Below are 19490 nucleotides of genomic sequence, written 5' to 3'. Positions count from 1 at the left end.
TTAAGAAAAGTAACCGTAATAAAATTGACTGATATTCATTGTGAGGTGTAAAATACTGTAATTTCTTTTTTACTTTGCAATCTAGCAATTATTTTTCTTAAATGAGACTGCCTCGATGATGTATGCAGCCTTCAAAGGGTGCAGCCCCTGAATTTGGACACAGCCATTGTTGAAAAATCTCTTGGCTTCCGTATCCTGAACCAAGCACGCTGATGGGTGTGCTCTTGCTCTTGCTCTGGGTGGTGTGTGTGTGCACGCTTATCAGGGAGAAGTGCCTATATAAGGAATTCTGCCCTTTATTATATGATAAAGGGCCATACTCCAAAAAAATTTGGCGAAACATGTCCACAACCGGAAGTAGTATTTTTGGCACAGAAATACTCTGTCATACGTCCAACTCGTGTTTTGAAACTTTGGCCATGTTTAGCATGAGAATGCAACTCTTTAACAGCGTAAGTAAGTCAGAATGCATGAAACAGCATTACAGCGCCCCTTTAAATTATTTTGTTCCATATGCTTGTTGTTGTCATCTGTTGACATTGTACAAGCAGAATGTGGTGGTTGGTCGGTGTTGTATTCACTGCGAAAACTGCTGTTCTTATTTAGAGTCTTTGTTTTGTTTATAGTCAAAATATCTTAAAGTTCTTAAAGTGCCCTTGACTCAAAAATTGAATTTACCCTGGCATAGTTAAATAACAAGAGTTCAGTACATGGAAAAGACATACAGTGAGTCTCAAACTCCATTGTTTCCTCCTCCTTATATAAATCTCATTTGTTTAAACGACCTCCGAAGAACAGGCGAATCTTAACAGTTACGTAACAGTCGGGGTGTACACCCCAATATTTGCATATGCCAGCCCACGTTCCCAACAATTATCAAAGGCATTACACAAGGGCAGCCAGTTAACGTCTGGATCTGCACACAGCTGAATCATCAGACTAGGTAAGCAAGAACAACAGCGAAAAATGGCAGATGGAGCAATAATAACTGACATGATCCATGATATCATGATATTTTTAGTGATATTTGTAAATTGTCTTTCTAAATGTTTCGTTAGCATGTTGATAATGTACTGTTAAATGCGGTTAAAGTTACCATCGTTTCTTACTGTATTCACGGAGACAAGACTGTCGTTATTTTCATTTTTTAAACACTTGCAGTCTGTATAATGTATAAACACAACTTCATTCTTTATAAATCTCTCCAACAGTGTAGGATTAGCCGTTAGCCACGGAGCCCAGCCTCAGATTCACTCAGAATTAAACTTTTAACATCAAAATAAATACTTTACTCACATAATTCGAAGCATGCATGCAGCATGCATGACGAACATCTTGTAAAGATCCATTTGAGGGTTATATTAGCTGTGTGAACTTTGTAAATGCGTTGTAATATAGTTGACAGCTCGTGTGACAGGAAGCTCGCGTCTTAAAGGGGCGGCGTCGAGTGAAATCATGCATAGTTAATGGTGCCCCAAAATAGGCAGTTAAAAAAATTTATAAAAAAAAAATCTATGGGGTATTTTGAGCTGAAACTTCACAGACACATTCAGCAGACACCTTAGACTTATATTACATCTTGTAAAAAAATGTTCGTGGGCACCTTTAAATCAAGAAGCATTTTCTTGAAAAAGTAAAGTAAAAAAAGTAAAAATTATTTTCTTGTTTTCAGAAAATTCAGTCAAAATTAAGTGAGTTTTTCCTTAAAAACAAACAAAATAATCTGCCAGTGGGGTAAGTAAAATAATCTTATATCAAACCAAAAATAAACTATATAATCTTGTTTTCAGTTTGGATTAAGATTATTTTACTTACCCCACTGGCAGATTATTTTGCTTGCTTTAAGAAAAAATCTCACTTAATTTTGACTTATTATTCCTAAAAACAAGAAAATATTTTTTACTTTTCAAGAAAATGGTTCTTGATCTAAGATTTTTTAGATATTAGGACTGAAAACAAGACAAAAATACTAAGTAAGAACAGCAATTTTTGCAGTGTTTGTCCCGCCCCTCCTCCACTGTGATTGGACAGCTGGGTACAACGTGACAGTGATGAGCGCTGCGTTTTACCCAAAGTTGAACATTCTTCAACTCGAGGTGACTGTTAAACAACGCAGAGCATTCAGCACTTCAGCATGGAATAGGTGCTCAGCACCTCATTATGCTCCTGCTGTTTAAAAAACATGGCACTCCCAATTGGAAAAGTACGCTATCCACTGAAAAAAAACACTTTGGTGGACATCCGACTCCAGCTTTAAGACATGCTAATGCCAGCAAGCCATTACATCTATAGACTAAGGTGGGTATGGGTAATAAGCATAATTCAGCAACCCTGGGTCATAAATTTCCAGGCAGAATGTCATATGAGATGGGAGAATATTCCTCAACCCTAATTCCTGCCTCAATGGCAGGACAGCATCCTTGCTTGTTGATTTGTGACTGTGCAGAGTGGGCAGGAAGTTGTAGGCCACCAAAAGATGGAAGTACTGAAGCTGTTAATAAACACACCTAGGCTCAATCTCTAATCAGAGACAGGCCAAGTGGGAAGCCACTCTTTTGAGCAACAATGTGGAGATACAAATTGACACTGATAATGCTTTCAATCCTGCCTCACTGCTCCCAGGTGAGTGAAATGTGCATAACTGTCTACAACTAATTGAACATGTCACCAAGAGCCTTCTGGACACTGAGCCACTACCTAATGTGTGGAAACGCAGAGGATTTTTACTGGACTACCTCACTCTCTCTCATTAAACTCATTAAGTCATGTGCTCTCCCTGCAGAATGAGCTGTTTTTAAAATAACAGGACACTCAAAGGACATCTCGCCTGAACCCAAGGGAAACAAAGCTGCAGATGCCGCTGCCAGGGGGGCAGCAAAACAAACAGAAAGAACTGTCAGTGTAATGTCTCTTTCTCCACAGGAGGTGGAGGATTGTGTCAAAGACATTTTTGCACTATATGAAGTTAATGATGCTGATGAAGTAGAGCAATGGACAAAATTAGGTGCACAACAGAGCTCAGATGGACTGTGGAAATTTAATGAGCGACTTGTTTGCCCTTCTTCTGCTCAAACTAAATTAATGTCTCTGTATCATGGCTTGGCAAATGCAGGTCCTGAAAAGTTACATTCAATGATTTAAAAAACATGGTGCAGGCCAAAGATGAGAAATGCCTGCACTGATTTTTGCAAAAAGGTTCTTGGTATGTCTCAAAGTGAATTCCCTGTCAAAGCTTAAAATTTCTTTGCCACATGCTGACACCTACAAATGGACTAGGTCATGTCCCTCCTAGTGGAGAATTCACTTACACTTTAATGACTGTTTATTTGTTTTCTAGATGGGTGGAGGCGTTTCCAATTTGAAACTTCACAGCACATGCAACAGCCAAAATCTTACTGAATTAAGTTTTTCCAAGATGGGGGTTGCTGTTACAAAACAACCAAAACTGCCAGATTATTCTTTAAAAATTCTAATTTTGTGTTCTATAAGAGGAAATTATTATTTGCACATTTTTTCAATGTTTTTAAAATGAAAAAGGAGCATGTACTAGTGGGCAAAATCAATATGGACTCAATGTAATTAACATCCACAAGACGGTCTGCATTGCACACACAATGAATTATGGGTATGACAAACAGAGGACACTGTGTCCTTTAATGGAAGTGGGGATGGAGGGTTGGTCACATGCACTTCATGAGTCTCCATGATCTGTCAAGACAATGCTCTTTTTATCTTTCCTTTCTTCTGCATCTTTTTGCATCTGAATTTTAATTATTAAATAAAGGTGACAGGCAATGTAATATTTTTATAGGAGCTTTAAATTATATTTTGTGTTATTTTTTATAGATTGCAGTTCATTTTTAAATCCCTGTTTTGTTTTCATAGCCACTGTCTGCCTCTTATGTAACGCAATTTTCCATTATACATGCAGTATTGATCAAACATAGTGATTGTAACCTTGCATGCACATGCCCGTTCAGCTATACAGTCTCCAATGAGAATAAATGGAGAGAAAATGGAGACTTGTTTCTTTGTCTCTTTAGAACAATATCTTCAATTGTATCTCCAGAATTTCAGAAAACATTCTGATTTAGCAAGATAACAAAGTGAGATTAAACAAGGCTGCATGTATATTTATGCATATATATATATATATATAATAATAACTGTAATATTGTGATATAATTATAATAATAATTGTTTTCTATTTGATTACATTTTAAAATGTAATTAATCTATGGTGTCAAAGCTGAATTTTCAGCATCATTACACCAGTCTTCAGTGTCACATGTTCCTTCAGGAATCAATTCTAAATCTTAATTATTCAAAACGTTTGGCTGGTACTGTAGATTTCCAAGAAAAACAACTGAGCTATGCTGTCCACATTAATTTTATTGCTCTATAGTCCTACTGTGTATTATGCCTATGTTTTTAGTTTTTATTCCTCCAAATGAATTTTTGGAGAATGGCTTCAGAAGTCTTGGAATATATTGTGCTGTTTTGTTCTTTTTGGAGCATTTCTTTTTATGATAAAGCACAAAATCAACTCATTTTGTGTTCCATATAGGACATTTTTTTCAATTTTGGGTGAACTATTGCTTTAAGGTACATTCAAAGGTGGTTTAAAGTGTTTGACTATGCGTGTGAGAGAACAGATGCAGATATTTCAAGAAACACGGTCAGTGAAGAATTTTACTTGTCTGAATATTTTACTGCCATCTAGCTTTATTTTCAATATTAATGTGAGCATTCAATAAATAAATTATAACATCTGATTGATGCCAAGCACTAAAAATATCTATCTTCCCTAGAGGTGGTAAAGAGAGTGACAAAAAAAAAGATTAAATAGACTATAAAAGAATAAAAATAGATCGGAAAGACTAATGTAGTGAGATTTCACTGCCTTCAAATAGCTGCTTTGATTTTCCACAGAGAAAGTTCTGTCTAAAAATGATCCCAGCTACAAATTAAGCTTTAGAAGAAGATGGCACTCAATGTCCAGAGTAGACAAACCCTAACGTTTTTTTGTAAAATGAATCAATATGAAAAATATTATTTGAACTTGATAAAAAATCTGAAAAATAAACAGATTTATGTTTTAGCAACTGCTTGATTCTGTAATTATAGTACTTTTTACAAATAAATAAATAGTTAAAAACATGTATTAAAGGTGCCGTAGAGCATCTTTTTAAAATATATAATATAAGTCTAAGGTGTCCCCTGAATGTGTCTGTCAAGTTTCAGCTCAAAATACCCTATAGAATTTTTTTGTATTAATTTTTTTAACTGCCTATTTTGGGGCATCATTAAATATGAGCCAATTTAGGCTGCGGCCCCTTAAAATGCTCACGCTCCCCGCCCACGGAGCTTGCGCTTGCCTTAAACAGTGCATAAACAAAGTTCACACAGCTAATATAACCCTCAAAATGGATCTTTACAAAGTGTTCGTCATGCAACATGTCTAATCGTGCAAGTATGGTAATTATTGGATGTTTACATTTGATTCTGAATGAGTTTGATAGTGCTACGTGGCTAAAGCTAACATTACACACTGTTGGAGAAATTTATATAAGAATGAAGTTGTGTTTATGAATTATACAGACTGCAAGTGTTTAAAAAATGAAAATAACGACAGTCTTGTCTCTGTGAATACAGTAAGAAACGATGGTAACTTTAACCACATTTAACAGTACATTAGCAACATGCTAACAAAACATTTAGAAAGACAATTTACAAATATCACTAAAAATATCATGTTATCATGGATCATGTCAGTTATTATTGCTCCATCTGCCATTTTTCGCTGTTGTCCTTGCTTGCTTATCTAGTCTGGTGATTCAGCTGTGCACATCCAGACGTCCTGCCCTTGTCTAATGCTTGAACATGTGCTGGCATATGCAAATATTGGGGGCGTACATATTAATGATCCCGACTGTTACGTAACAGTCAGTGTTATGTTGAGATTCGCCTGTTCGTTGGAGGTCTTTTAAACAAATGAGATTTATATAAGAAGGAGGAAACAATGGAGTTTGAGACTCACTGTATGTCATTTCCATGTACTGAACTCTTGTTATTCAACTATGCCAAGATAAATTAAATTTTTAATTCTAGGGCACCTTTAAAAGTAAGTATACATACACTTTAAACAACAGTGCACAGAGTAATCTGGTAAGTTTGTGAGCACTGGAAATCATATTTTCTCAAGCAAAGACCTGCTAATGCAAATTATACATACAGTGCACACTGACATATGACATGAGTATGACAATTTATCTTGACATCTACACTTAAGCGCTGCGTTCTCAGCATTGTCAAAATAAAAGCTGCTTCCAAAACTAATGGCCAAACAGAAATAAATATTGCATATGGTTGCTTAGACTAATATTAAAAGTTATCATCTAATTTTTTAAAGTCAGTTACATAAAAAGGTAGATTGGTCTAATTTAAATCCGAAAAGTAAGTCTAACTGCTAGTTGGTCAAACTGGTTCCTGAGACACAATCTTAATATAATAATGATCGGTCGCAGGCTGATGCCAATAATTTCAAAACCATTACTACTTAAGACATAGATTCAGTAATATGGCAATAGTATGATATTCTGAATATAGCCACAGACAGATAGGCTCATGATTAGGCAGAAAAACAGACATTCAACAAACCCTTTTCAAACCCCTTGCCAGTTAAAGGATTAGTTCACTTTGAAATGAAAATTACCCCAAGCTTTACTCACCCTCAAGCCATCCTATGTGTATTTGACCCTCTTCTTTCTGATGAACACAATCTGAGTTATATTAATACATTTCCTGACGCATCTAAGCTTTATAGTGGCAGTGAACGGGACCAACGAGTATGAGCTGAAAAAAGTGCATCCATCCATCATAAACGTACAATATCCAGCTTCCGCCAGACCACCTTCCGTATTCAACTTACGAAGAAAGCATAACTGATGTTCACATGTACTCACATGAACTGATTTAAATATGTTTTTAGTACCTTTATGGATCTTGAGAGAGGAAGTGTCATTGCTCCCTATGGAGGCCTCACGGAGCCATTGAATTTCAACTAAAATATCTTAATTTGTGTTACTGATAACTGATGTTGTGTCAGTTTTGCTTTTTTCACAAGTTGAATACAGAAGGTGTAGGACGTAGTGTAAATGTTTTGAACTACGAGAGGTCTTACGCTTTCGCTTTCTTCATACGTTGAATACGGAAGCCGGTTTAGTGGAGGCTAGATATTTTAATTTATAACTTGTTATTTTTCTTACACAAATGCATCGCTTTGCTTCAGAAGGACTCTATTAACCCCCCGGAGCCGTGTGGAGTACATTTATGATGGATGGATGCACTTTCTTGAACTTCATACTCATTGGTCCCATTCAAGATATAAATTAATATTTCTCCGTCATTTACACCTAGAATGGCTTGAGGTTGAGTAAAGCTTGGGGAAATTTTCATTTTTTTTTTTAAGTGAACTAATCCTTTAATCAGACATTCAGTCATAGTAAGTTAGTAAAACATGCAGCAAAACCTTGGCCTTTTCGAGCTGAGCCTGAGCCTGTCTCTCAGCTTCTCTGCGTAAGGTCTCTTTATCTTCCTCCAGAGACACATCCGAGTCCGATGGCCGACTAGTGTATGAGTCCGCAGAACCCTACAACAAGAGCAGAGGGATTTCTTTGTGTATTTATATAGTGCATTTTCTTCATAAATATTGTTTTAATGGGCTCACACAGTTACTTTGACAATTTGATTGTCTTCCATGATTTTACCACCATGACATTTACTCATTTTACAAATAAAGACCCCATACGTAAAGGTGAGGTGTATTGTTTTTGTTAGTAGAATAGTTTCTCCTACTCCAGCTAAATATGCAAATACATACACTGCAAAAAATGCTGTTCTTACTTAGATTTTTTGTCTTGTTTCTAGTCAAAATATCTTAAAGTTCTTAAATCAAGACGCATTTTCTTGACAAGTAAAAATTATTTTCTTGTTTTCAGGAAAAATAAGTCAAAACTAAGTAAGTCTTTCCTTAAAACAAGCAAAATAATCTGCCAATGGGGTAAGCAAAATAATCTTATTTCAAACCAAGAATAAGATATATAATCTTGTTTTCAGTTTGGACTAAGATTATTTTGCTTACCCCATTGGCAGATTATTTTGCTTGTTTTAAGGAAAAAAGTACTCAATTTTGATTTATTTTTCCTGAAAACAAGAAAATAATTTTGAACTTTAAGATATTTTGACTAAAAACAAGACAAAAATTCTAAGTAAGAACAGCATTTTTTGCAGTGTATAAGTAAGCCATTAGGATGATTCCCAACATTTTGAAGAATGTTGGTAACCAAACAGTTTTGGTTACCATTGAAACAAAACAAAACATAAACAAACAGCTTCAGCAGCAGTTAATCAAACTTCATGCATCCAGGGCGATATGTGTCAGTATAAAGTCTAAAACCACTGACCATTTGAGATGAGAAAGAGCCAGTTAAAAGTAAACAAAATCTTACTGAGCAAATTTTTATGTGCTTGGCCATGGCTAATTGTACAGAAAGAAAGAAAGATAGATAGATAGATAGATAGATAGATAGATAGATAGATAGATAGATAGATAGATAGATAGATAGATAGATAGATAGATAGATAGATAGATAGATAGATAGATAGATAGATAGATAGATAGATAGATAGATAGATGTTTGGTCTTGGTGGAATAGATCTGCTCCGCTGCTGCTGCTGTTGGTTATTGCTATACGGGACTTTATACTGTCAATACATACATGACACACTGCTGTGAGCAAGTAAGACATGCTGCTGCTGTACAAAAGTGTACATGAATTACCCATAGCAGATCTATACAGGTGGAGCTGGGGAAGGTGGAGGGTTTCTGAAAGCATGCTGCAACTGCTACAGCAAATACTGACCAAGTATTTGAAGGTTGAGCAGCAAGCTCATTGGCTATTGATATAGCAGGAACCAATCAGCTGTCCCCTATAGAGAATGATGTGATTGCAAGCAGTTAATGACCTTTCAGCCTGCGCCATCTAGAGTTTCTTGACAGAACTTTGTATTTTTAAAAAGAGTACTTTTAAAGAAGTTTTTAATTGTGAACTGAGTGCTTCGGACACATTACAGAATGTTAATTGCAAGTAAACGCAAGTGTATTATAGTTAAAATATATTTTAAATGCAGTGGCCGATTTCAAAACACTGCTTCATGAAGCATTGGAGCACAAATGAATAAGTGTGTCGAATCATGATTAAGATCGAATGTCAAACTGCAAACGGCTGAAATCATGCGACTTTGGCGCTCTGAACAGCAGATTCGATACACTGATTCATTTGTGCTCCGAAGCTTCCTGAAGCAGTGTTTTGAAATCGGCCATCACTAAATAAGTTGTTATTTTGTTTTTTTTGGCGCTCCAAAAATATTCTCGTCGCTTTATAATATTTATATTGAACCACTGTACTCACATGAACTGATTTAAATATGTTTTTAGTACCTTTATGGATCTAGAGAGAGGAAGTGTCATTGCTTCTTATATGGAGGCCTCACGGAGCCATCGGATTTCAATCAAAATATCTTAATTTGTGTTCCGAAGATTAACGAAGGTCTTACGGGTGTGGAACGGCATGAGGGTGAGTAATAAATTACATTATTTTCATTTTTGGGTGAACTAACCCTTTATCTTTATATGTAATTTCATAATTACTTCTCAAAATAAGTTCTTCTTTTAAACATCTTTAAAGCACGTCAAAAGATTAATATTTTTAAAACAATGATTTAAAATGTACTTTAAAGTAAAACTTTTAGGCCTGGTTTCACAGACAGGGCTTAGATTAACCCAGGATTAGGCCTTAATTCAATTAGGACATTTAGCTTCTATAAACGTGCCCTAGAAAAAAATATTACTGGTGTGCATCTTGAGATAAAACAATTGCACTGACATATTTTAAAATATGTCAGTGCAAGTTGCTTTCAGTTAAAACAGCTCAAACATGCATTTTAAACTGGGATTAGGCTTAAAGGGATAGTTCACTCAAAAAAAGAAGAGTAACTTCTGACTCAAATGTAATGACGAACATGGAAGCACAGAGGATAGAGCCAAACAAAACACCGCTCACGAATTAGAAGTCTAAAATGAGAAATTTTAAAGAGAAATGTCAGAGGAATTTGATATAAGAGGAGCTTCAGTTTGTTGCACAGCCCTATTCGTTTGAACCACAAGGCGTCTAAGATTACGCTACTCCTACATCCTGCATCATACATTGCGTAATTTTTTTACAAAAATCGCTTCACTTCAGAAGGCCTTTATAAACCCCTTGGAGCCATATGGATTGTATTTATGATGGATGGGTGGATATTTTTAAATATATCTCAGATTGTGTTCGTCTGAAAGAAGATAGTCATATATTACACCTAGGATGGCTTGAGGGTGAGTAAATCATGGGATAATTTTTATTTTTGGGTGAACTATCCCATTAAATCTTGTCTGTGAAACCGGGGGTTAATTTGGCATTATTACAAAGTGCACTTTTTTTAAAAGTGTACTTAAGAAACGATAATGAAAGTGTACTCTAAGTACATTTAAGTTGCCTTTTATATTAATAATATTATATTATCTGCAAGTACAGTTGAACACTACGTGCGCACAATCAATACAATTAAGCACACTTCTTTTTCATAAGGGTAGTAATAATAACAACAACACATAAATGCATTAAAATCTGTGCATCTCTGTATGTAATATTTCTACCTTTTTGTGCACTAGGCTAGAGAGAGATACAAGGAAATGTTTAGAAATTAAACCTTGAAGAAACACTATGTTAACATGGAATCATGGTCAACTAATGTCAAGCAAGGTCAAAAGTGAAATGTGGGTGTTATAGTCATCATTCAAGAACATAAAGAGAATAATCACAAGATACTCAATATACTAGCATATCCTTTCACTGTCAATTTTCAAATGCACAACTCACGCAAACACACACTGAAGATTAAGATTTATAGCTTCTTACGCCAATGTTGTTCTTGACTCGGTTTCCTGTTGCTCGTTTCAGCAGACGTATCCAGGAGGCCTTCATCAGCCAATCCGGTTAGAGCATTTGCTCTCCTCACCATACTAACAACAAACTTCAATAAACTCTAGCAATAACTATATACCGCCCATCATCTACCAAAGTATATGCAAACTGCTGCTGTCAAAAAATGAAATTATCATTAAGTTAAAAGAAAAAAAATAAATCAGATCAGAAGGTCCTTGTTTGAGAAAATGCATGCAACAAATGCACTACTGCTGTTGTTTAGCTAAACTGTTTTTCCTGTAGCTTTGACTAAAACTACAATTTAACCTACGCTACCTAATATCTCTGCTGTTGCCCTGGCTAATGTTATCAATGCTAGATGTGCTGTCGCTGTGGGGACGAAGAGTTCTGCTGTGTTGTTGACGATGGCACGCAATTCCATGTGCTTGCTCTCGATCCCTGCGCATAGTGGATGATAAGAGCTGCAACGGCCTATGTATTTCCTTCTAGAACGAATGAGACTCGGTCCATCCCGCTGCAGCAACACCACCGAGACAGGCTGTCATGCTCCTCTATGAAGAGCCCTTCCCCGCTCCCCAGAGCCCAGCACTCCGACGCTAAAGATGCAAGCACGTTTGCTGCAGTGATTTGCACCTCTAGCTGTCAGTTTTTCTTTTATACGCTGTCCTTCCCGCCTTCTGCATGTTCCTCAGTTAAACATCAGGCATCCAGCCTTCTGTAAGCTCTAGTCTTCCTGTCTCTCTGATACGTCCTCTGTTTTGCTTCCACTCAGCCCTCTCCCACCCTCCCCATCCTCCTCGCTCTCTGCCTCTGCGTTGGTCTTCAGAGTCTCTCCATCTGTGTGTCGTCTTCTGTGATTAATCCCGCTGCACGTTTACTTGTGTGTGTGCGGGAGCATGTGTGCTGTTTCTGCAAAATGTGCGTGTGCCCTTGTTAAATCGAAGTGTGCTTAATTGTATTGAATGTTCACTTGTAGTGTACTTTTAATCTTAAAAGATTTATTTTTAAAAACTGAAGGAGACTGACAGGTATAGAGAAGATATCGTTGAATTAAGACATTATTTTTGTTTTAAAAGTATTCTGCCAAAATGTGAACCATTGAAATTTTGAAATGTTTCGAAACAGTTATGATGTAAAGAAGCCTCGTTTACTGAACTCACATTACTTTGGCAGTTTGATACAAGCTCCGAACCACTGATTTGAAACAAAATTTTCTTAAAGCTTCATGAAGCAGTGTTTTGAAATTGCCCATCACTAGATATTGTTAAAATGAAGTAGTTATTTCGTTTTTTGTCTCACAAAAAGTATTCTCGTCGCTTCGTAACATTAAGGTTGAACCACTGTAGTCACATGAACTGTTTTAAATATGTCTTTAGTAGCTTTCTGGGCATTTTAAAGTGTTAATTATCTTGCTGTCAATGGAGGCAAAATTTATCAAAATTTTATCAAAATTTGTGTTCCGAAGATGAACAAAGGTCTTACAGGTGTGGAACGACATGAGGGTGAGTAATTAATGACAGAATTTTCATTTTTGGGTGAACTAACCCTTTAAGTGTATTCTTTTTAAATATATTATTTTTGTAATAAGTCCACTTTTTAAAATGATTTGAATGGTTTCCCAGGAACTCTTAAACATTTATGCACTGTAAACAACACATAAACACAGGATTGTAAGATTGAACAGAAGTTATTTATTGCATTAATTGGAAGAGGTATAAACTTGCACAACTGACACTTGCTATTAATATTATTTTTATTTTTCAATATTTGTCAGAGGCTGCTGTCTTTAGCCTCCTTGTTTGTGCACCCGCCTCACACGCCAGAGACCCGGGTGTGAAGGGTTACATTGGTGCCGTGACCCGGATGGGAGTGAGGTTTAGGGGGGTGAGTCTAAAGCCGATTTTCAAAGTAGTCGGGTCACTGTTCTTTTTACACTGCATGACTATCTTGGCCAGCATTCAGTCGCTGCTGTGTTCATACTGCACGATGGATCGGCGACAGAAGGTTTCACACTGCATGACTTTACAATAGGAAGAATCGCCAACAACTCTGTCTGGCACGCAAACTACGTTTCACAACCAAACATACGCGAGATGTGACAAGGAAACGACGCGATATCACGTGTGCAAGACCGGAGTTCTCACGTGAGACTGGGATTATTATTAAAAATGGTAGCCCACAAGAAGCTTGCAATATGAATTGCCTGTGTGCTGATTTGCAGCGAAAACAAGAAAAAGAAAAGAAGAATATGTAGGAGGAAATGGTTGGGGAGACGTGAGGAACAAGGATTGTGTGTTCTGCAGTGAGAGGGGTCTATAACTCCTCCCCGAACTCCCCGCTGCTCTGTATCATGTTCTCTCATTGGCTGTCGGTCATCGCCAATGTAATTTTCAGTCAGAATACTTTTCACACAGCAGGATTTTGAATTGCCGACAGGTCCAGATATTTAGCATGCCAAATATCTCACGGGTATCGACGACTCATCGAGGATTCTCTCAGGTCGCGTCTTTGCTCATTCACACTGCGTGATTGTCATTCGCGTGAACGAGCACCAATTTGCCTGTGATTTCGGGCATTTGTCTGCGATTTCTCAAAACCTGTCGGCGAACCAAAATCGGGGCTAAAATCGTGCAGTCTGAACTCGGCTAAACAGAGGTCAGCTAGTAAGAGCTGTGCAGATAAACCTCACTCCCCTTGTCTCAAGAGGTGCGCTAACAACTGATGCTAAAGGCTGCGGCCTTTAGCCTCCCTGTTAGTACGCCTGCCTCCCACGCCGGAGACCTGGGTTCGAAGTCCGCACAGAGAGGGGTTGAGAGGGCAGGGCTATATTGGTGCAGTGACCCGGATGGGAGTGAGGTTCGGGGGGTGAGTGTAATGGAGATCAGCTAGTAAGAGCTGTGCAGATATATCTCACTCCCCTTGTCTCAAGAGGTGCGCTAGTGGCTGATGCTAAAGGTTGCGGTCTTTAGCTTCCCTGTTAGTGCGCCTGCCCTTTCTATGCCAGAGACCCGGGTTCGAGGTCCGCACAGAGAGGGGTTGCATTGGTGCCATGACCCGGAAAGGAGTAAGGTTTAGGGGGTGAGTATAACAGAGGTCAGCTAGTAAGAGCTGTGCAGGTAAACCTCACTCCCCTAGTCTCAATAGGCACACTAGCGACTGATGTTAAAGGCTGCGGCCTTTAGCCTCCTTGTTAGTGTACCTGCCTCCCACGCCGGAGACCCTGGTTGCCGGGTTCGAGGCACACACAAAGAGGCGAGTAGGACCTGAGGGGTTACATATCTATAGGCTTATCAGTCTATAAAATTTAAGCCAACTGCCTTGCACTGACTCTGTTTTGTCTGACCTTGTCAAAGTCAAGGGCTGATTTACACAAAGTCTAAAAATCCAAACAAGATTTCAAAACAGCACAATTTATCACTATGAACAACACTGCATCCAAACCAAAATATTACCCTGTGACCAAGTTGATTTTATTTTAAACAAGATAATAACAAAATGCATCATCAGACTTGACATAAATGATCTGCAATTTACAAAAAAATTCTTGTGGTGACAGAGAGACTGAATTGTCTCCTTGATATTTAAACTACTGGTCTGAATCGTCTCTTGATCTCAGATTCTACAGCATATTACAACAACCCAGGCTCATTTCTAATATTACTTTGCTTCCTGCACATTTTGTGACACTTTCAAAGTGAATTGTCTAAGTAGTGGCACTAAAAGCACATTCAATATCCCCAGAAACAGATGAATCTTGATGAATGCATCAACAATTTAAGTCGGTTGTTGTACGTATGGCAGAAGTTCATAACGGAAATGTCCAGCCAGTGGCGCTAAGGTTAATGCTCTACCCATGTTTGAAAATAACATACCACCTACACTAAACCCTACACTAACCTAACCAATACTGTTATCAAAAACATTTGCTGAAGCAACTACGCCATTTTATCTTGCTTGTTCTATGCAAAGCATCCGCAATGCTGTACCAGGTGAGCTACCGAGAGAAAAGCTGTAGTTGATTATTTGATCCAACCATCAAATTGTATTAGTTTACAAATCATGCATATGATAAAAGTGTTTTGAGGTCAACATAATATTGCACAAGGAAACACGTGAAAATAAGTTTTTATTAATCGATTATCTGCCCTAATTTGTGTGAAAAGGAATAAAAGTTGGAGTTTTACTGCCATTTCAGCTGGAAACTAGTGAGTTGTATGTACAATTTTGCAGTGTGGCATAAATGCAGGTAGAAGCGCATTTTGTCCTTAGTCCAAAGTATACTTCACTTTTTACGCGTATGCGAGGATCAATGTACAGTGTGTGTGACGCAAATTTCTTCATCAGAAAAGTACACGCGATGCGTACTGTGTGCGCACCACTGGATTTTTGTAACCGCACTACTTTGTACGCAACAGTTGCACATGCCCATTTAAATATTTTTTTGCAGTAATTAGTTTATCCACAAGGTGGCAACCGTGCCCTGGGGGCGTCAATTCACAAGGTAGTCAAAGAAAAACTGCATAAACAGAACAGACCGAAACGCATGCAAGCTACAGTGACAATGGAGGCCTATAGAGGGTATGCATCGACGTCACTTTCCCGCCAAAAGCGCGCTCCCTCAGCTGGACTGAGTGGCAAAAGAACCTGCTGCGTGACTGGATTTAACAGGGGAAGCTGCGAAAATGGCAGTAAAACTAACGAATTACACTAAAGGTTGGAATTGAATGTGTTCCTTACAACTTGTAAAATAAACCTAATCCATGGATATTTACATGCAGCCAGTCAGGTCGTGTTTCCTGGCATTTATATGTGCCTGATTTCGACAGCGGGGAAATACAAAGCAAATCTGCCTGTGAATATTTTATACAATATAGGTTAAATCTGCGTAATCACTTTTATTAATGTTATAGCGTCATATTGTCCAGCCCTAAAACATATATAGTTTTATTGTATAGTTTTTGTCAGTGTTGTTTATTGAAAAACACCCAATTGTGCAGAATATAAGATGGAAAATAATTAATTGATTGGTTGTCAAACTAACAATACAATATATACGGTATGATTTTACCTCAAGAATTGCGGTTAAATTTCTGAGAATTGCACTGATCCATTTGCTTTTTTCCCCTGTTGCTTTTTGTACAAAGCTATTTGTACAGTCAATCACAAAGCTCTTTCCCGTTTTGGATGTGTTTTGTGTGTTTTTCGCGACATTCACGCTGAAAACCAATGCAGCTGCTCAAGGGGCTCACACACCGGACACGAAGCTCAGCGCCGTGGACAAGTGCCGAATGTCGCCGCCGGTGTTCGTACACTCATAACAATGCGTTCGAATTTTAAAGACGTGGCGAGGCGCTGAGCTTCGCGTCCGGTGTGTGAGCCCCTTGCCATTCAGTGGCCGTGACCGCAGTCGTAAGGGTCGACGGTGACGTCACGTGCATACCCTCTATATAGAAGACAGATTGTGCGAGGTTACTAAGAAGTTAGTAAGTACCCTGATTTGTACAACTCTATAGCATGAAAGAATACAAATGAAGAGTTTATTTGCAAAAACAGATAACTCCATTTTTATGAATTCTCACAAATCATGTTTTTTTTATTGTGCATTTCAAGTAATAACAATCAAACTGCAGTTGGGCTGTTTTGATTAAGAAATGATAACTCTAAAAAATACAGGTAAATTAAAAAAATAAAATTCATTGAAAGTATGTTTTATATATATATTAAAAGTTTGTTTTTTAGCAAAAGCAGATAACTCCAACAGTCGTTTTTTTGGCAAAAGCAGATAACTCCACATTTCATGTTTCATAGTTAAACAAAACCCAAGTAATTGCATTTAAAACACTCTCAAACACACATGTGCACACAAACGCACACACACACCCACCCACCCACGCGCGCACACACACACACACACACACACACACACAAACAAACAAACAAACAGATCGGCACACACACACACACACACACACGCTCTCTCTCTCTCTCTCAAACACACACACACACACACACACACAGATCGACACACAAGTACACACACACGCACTCATCCACACACGCACGTGCGCGCGCACACACACACACACACACACACAAGCAAAAGGACAACCAATTTTTCAGCATGTAAGTCGTGTATGGTGTACAAGGACTTACAGGAGTCGAAATCATAAATCCTCGATCACTTTTAGTGAGCTTTGATAAAACTTTCCTCAGCTAGCGCGTCTTTTTGAAGTGACTAGAAGCCTTGTCACCTGACCTGAATACTGCGCGCTGATTCGCTAAAACGGACTTATCGGTTTCTGTCTGTACACAAACAAGGGCGCTTGTCGGCTTCTGCTGTAAAACGTGAACTTGCGATGCCTGAAAGTGGGCAAAACCGGCTCTTCTGACAAAATGGATTTAGGGTACAGAACGTGCTATATATGGAGAATAATGCACAGCACTTAGTTCATTTTTTTTAAAAATGGCGTTTATCGGTTTTTGCAAATGAACTCTTCAAATATATACATTGGTTACAACTCGTGCCGAGAGATTGCTCAAAACGTCGAACGCCTGTGTACACACGGGTTGAGTGAACTATAAGGCCGTGATTTCGACTGTGCACGTGCACTAGTTTACACGTAAAAAAACTAAGTATAACGGGCATAAGTTTTATTATTTTATCCCTTTTTTATTGTCTCTGTCTCTCACTCACACACACAAACAATCACATAGACTCAGCTGTGCTCCTCAGGCAATGTAGCATACTTTTTTTCTGAGAGGTCACAGAGAGCGTGAAACACACACAAATTCACTCTGATGTATTCGACCATGTTCCACTGTCATTTTAAATTAGAACACCACACATCAATGTGGATGATTACACATATCGACTAAATCCCAAAGATTTACACAGCCTCACACACACACACACACACACACACACACTGGGACAATGTCACTATGTAATCATCTAGTGAATTGTTTGCATTTAAAAGTGTTTAAAGCTTGCAGTTAGTAGTGTAAGTTATTTGTGTCTCTCTTTCTCACTTATCTTCATTTTTTTGCACACTTTAAATTTGCTGTTTAAAAATTCACTTTAAGCTGTTTCATTTGTTATGTAGAGTTATTTGTCCTCAAGACAAAGACTAGCTAAATTGACCAAGAATTCTCTCCATCTATCCATCTACAAAAACACATGCCACAAATGCACAAATTTTATGATAGATGGAGCACTCATGTACTGCATTAAATGGTATTTTCCGCATCTTTTCATTAAAGTATTGTTAATCAAGCAGGTATCTTATTGATTGTAAACTTAAAAAGTAATAATACTACTGTATATTTATATATATAGCCTATGCTGAACATAATAGGAATCGCGTATGAACTAGTCTTAACAAAGAAAAAGTACAAAAAAGTGATCCAGGCATTATAGAGGATTTTCTGGTTATTATTCCTTGAGTGTTATCATGCCAAGCAGTTGCAGACAGTACTTTAGAAATCTAAAGTTCAGTATGTCTATGTGCTTTGGCCTGTAAAAGCCATTCCATACTTGATGTTAAAACCCATCGCATACGTAGTTAAGACAATCTTGCAATGACTCTTTTACAGTCTCTTAACACATTCACACATCAATGCACGGCTGTGGAAAAAAGTCTTCAGGAAACTTTCAGGAAATGTGTTATTCCCACCCACAAAATCCTAGCCTAGAAAATTCCAGAAAGAGACGTGCATTGTTTAAAAGAGAAGAAAATGGAAGTTGAACATCACAAAGAATGACAAAAACTTGTGTGTAAGCAGCTTAAAACTGATATTTGGGACTCACCAAATCAGACTCCTCGCTGGTTGAGAGGTACATGTCTATGAACATCTGTCTGTGTGTGTGTGTGTGCAATATGTGTGTGTCAGAGAGCACTACTCCACCCAGTTGCTCTACAAACAGTCCTCGTAAGAGAAAGGGGGAGAGCGGTTTCCTCTCGCTCTTGTGGGCTGAGTTTGAAGGGGCTCAAATATGTGCTAGTAAAATGAATGGTCTGTTAGTCTACGTTCTCTCTCCTCCCGAAAGCATGTCTGCTAAACCCAGAATTCTCTCTCTTTCCCACGCCTAGAAAAAACCCCACCGTGACAGTCCATCCCACAAACCCATGCTCTCTCAGACATGCACATAACTACATGTGCAGTCACACACATACTAAAGATTAGTAAAAAATTATTCAATCCGAATCAGGGTGACTAACATAAAGTGGCAGCCCTATAATTCATTAAGGTTTCGGATGTATCATTTTGAATACATATGTTGTTTTGACTATGAAATTAGAAAATTAAAAGTTTTTCATAAGAAGTTTCTAAATATGGAAACTTAAGACTTTTTTTTTTTATATTTTTTTTTTTACATAGAGAGATAAATAGATACAAAGATATAGATGTTAGATAATATTTAGCTTACTGCCATGTTGATGCTAC

General features: G+C 37.7%; 1 protein-coding gene across 3 annotated transcripts in view; it reads right to left on the bottom strand.

Moving 5' to 3' along the window:
- Window positions 1-18959, bottom strand: part of cacnb2a (calcium channel, voltage-dependent, beta 2a) — a 46572-nt gene extending 27613 nt beyond the window's left edge. For 2 of the 3 annotated variants that reach the window (XM_067399974.1, XM_067399973.1), the window contains exons 1-2: window positions 18853-18959; window positions 7532-7651 (exon numbers count right to left, since the gene is read on the bottom strand). In XM_067399974.1, coding sequence (XP_067256075.1) covers window positions 7532-7651; window positions 18853-18897 — 165 coding nt within the window. In that variant the 5' untranslated portion in view covers window positions 18898-18959. Of the gene's footprint in view, window positions 1-1296; window positions 1428-7531; window positions 7652-18852 lie in introns of those variants that run through there. The other variant, XM_067399976.1, reaches the window with a different exon arrangement.
- Between the last annotated feature and the right edge of the window lie 531 nt (window positions 18960-19490).

Source organism: Chanodichthys erythropterus, chromosome 11, assembly GCF_024489055.1.
Source record: "Chanodichthys erythropterus isolate Z2021 chromosome 11, ASM2448905v1, whole genome shotgun sequence".
Taxonomy (NCBI): Eukaryota; Metazoa; Chordata; class Actinopteri; order Cypriniformes; family Xenocyprididae; genus Chanodichthys; species Chanodichthys erythropterus.
The sequence above is the reverse complement of the archived record's forward strand: the minus strand, read 5'-3'. Positions and strand labels throughout refer to the sequence as shown.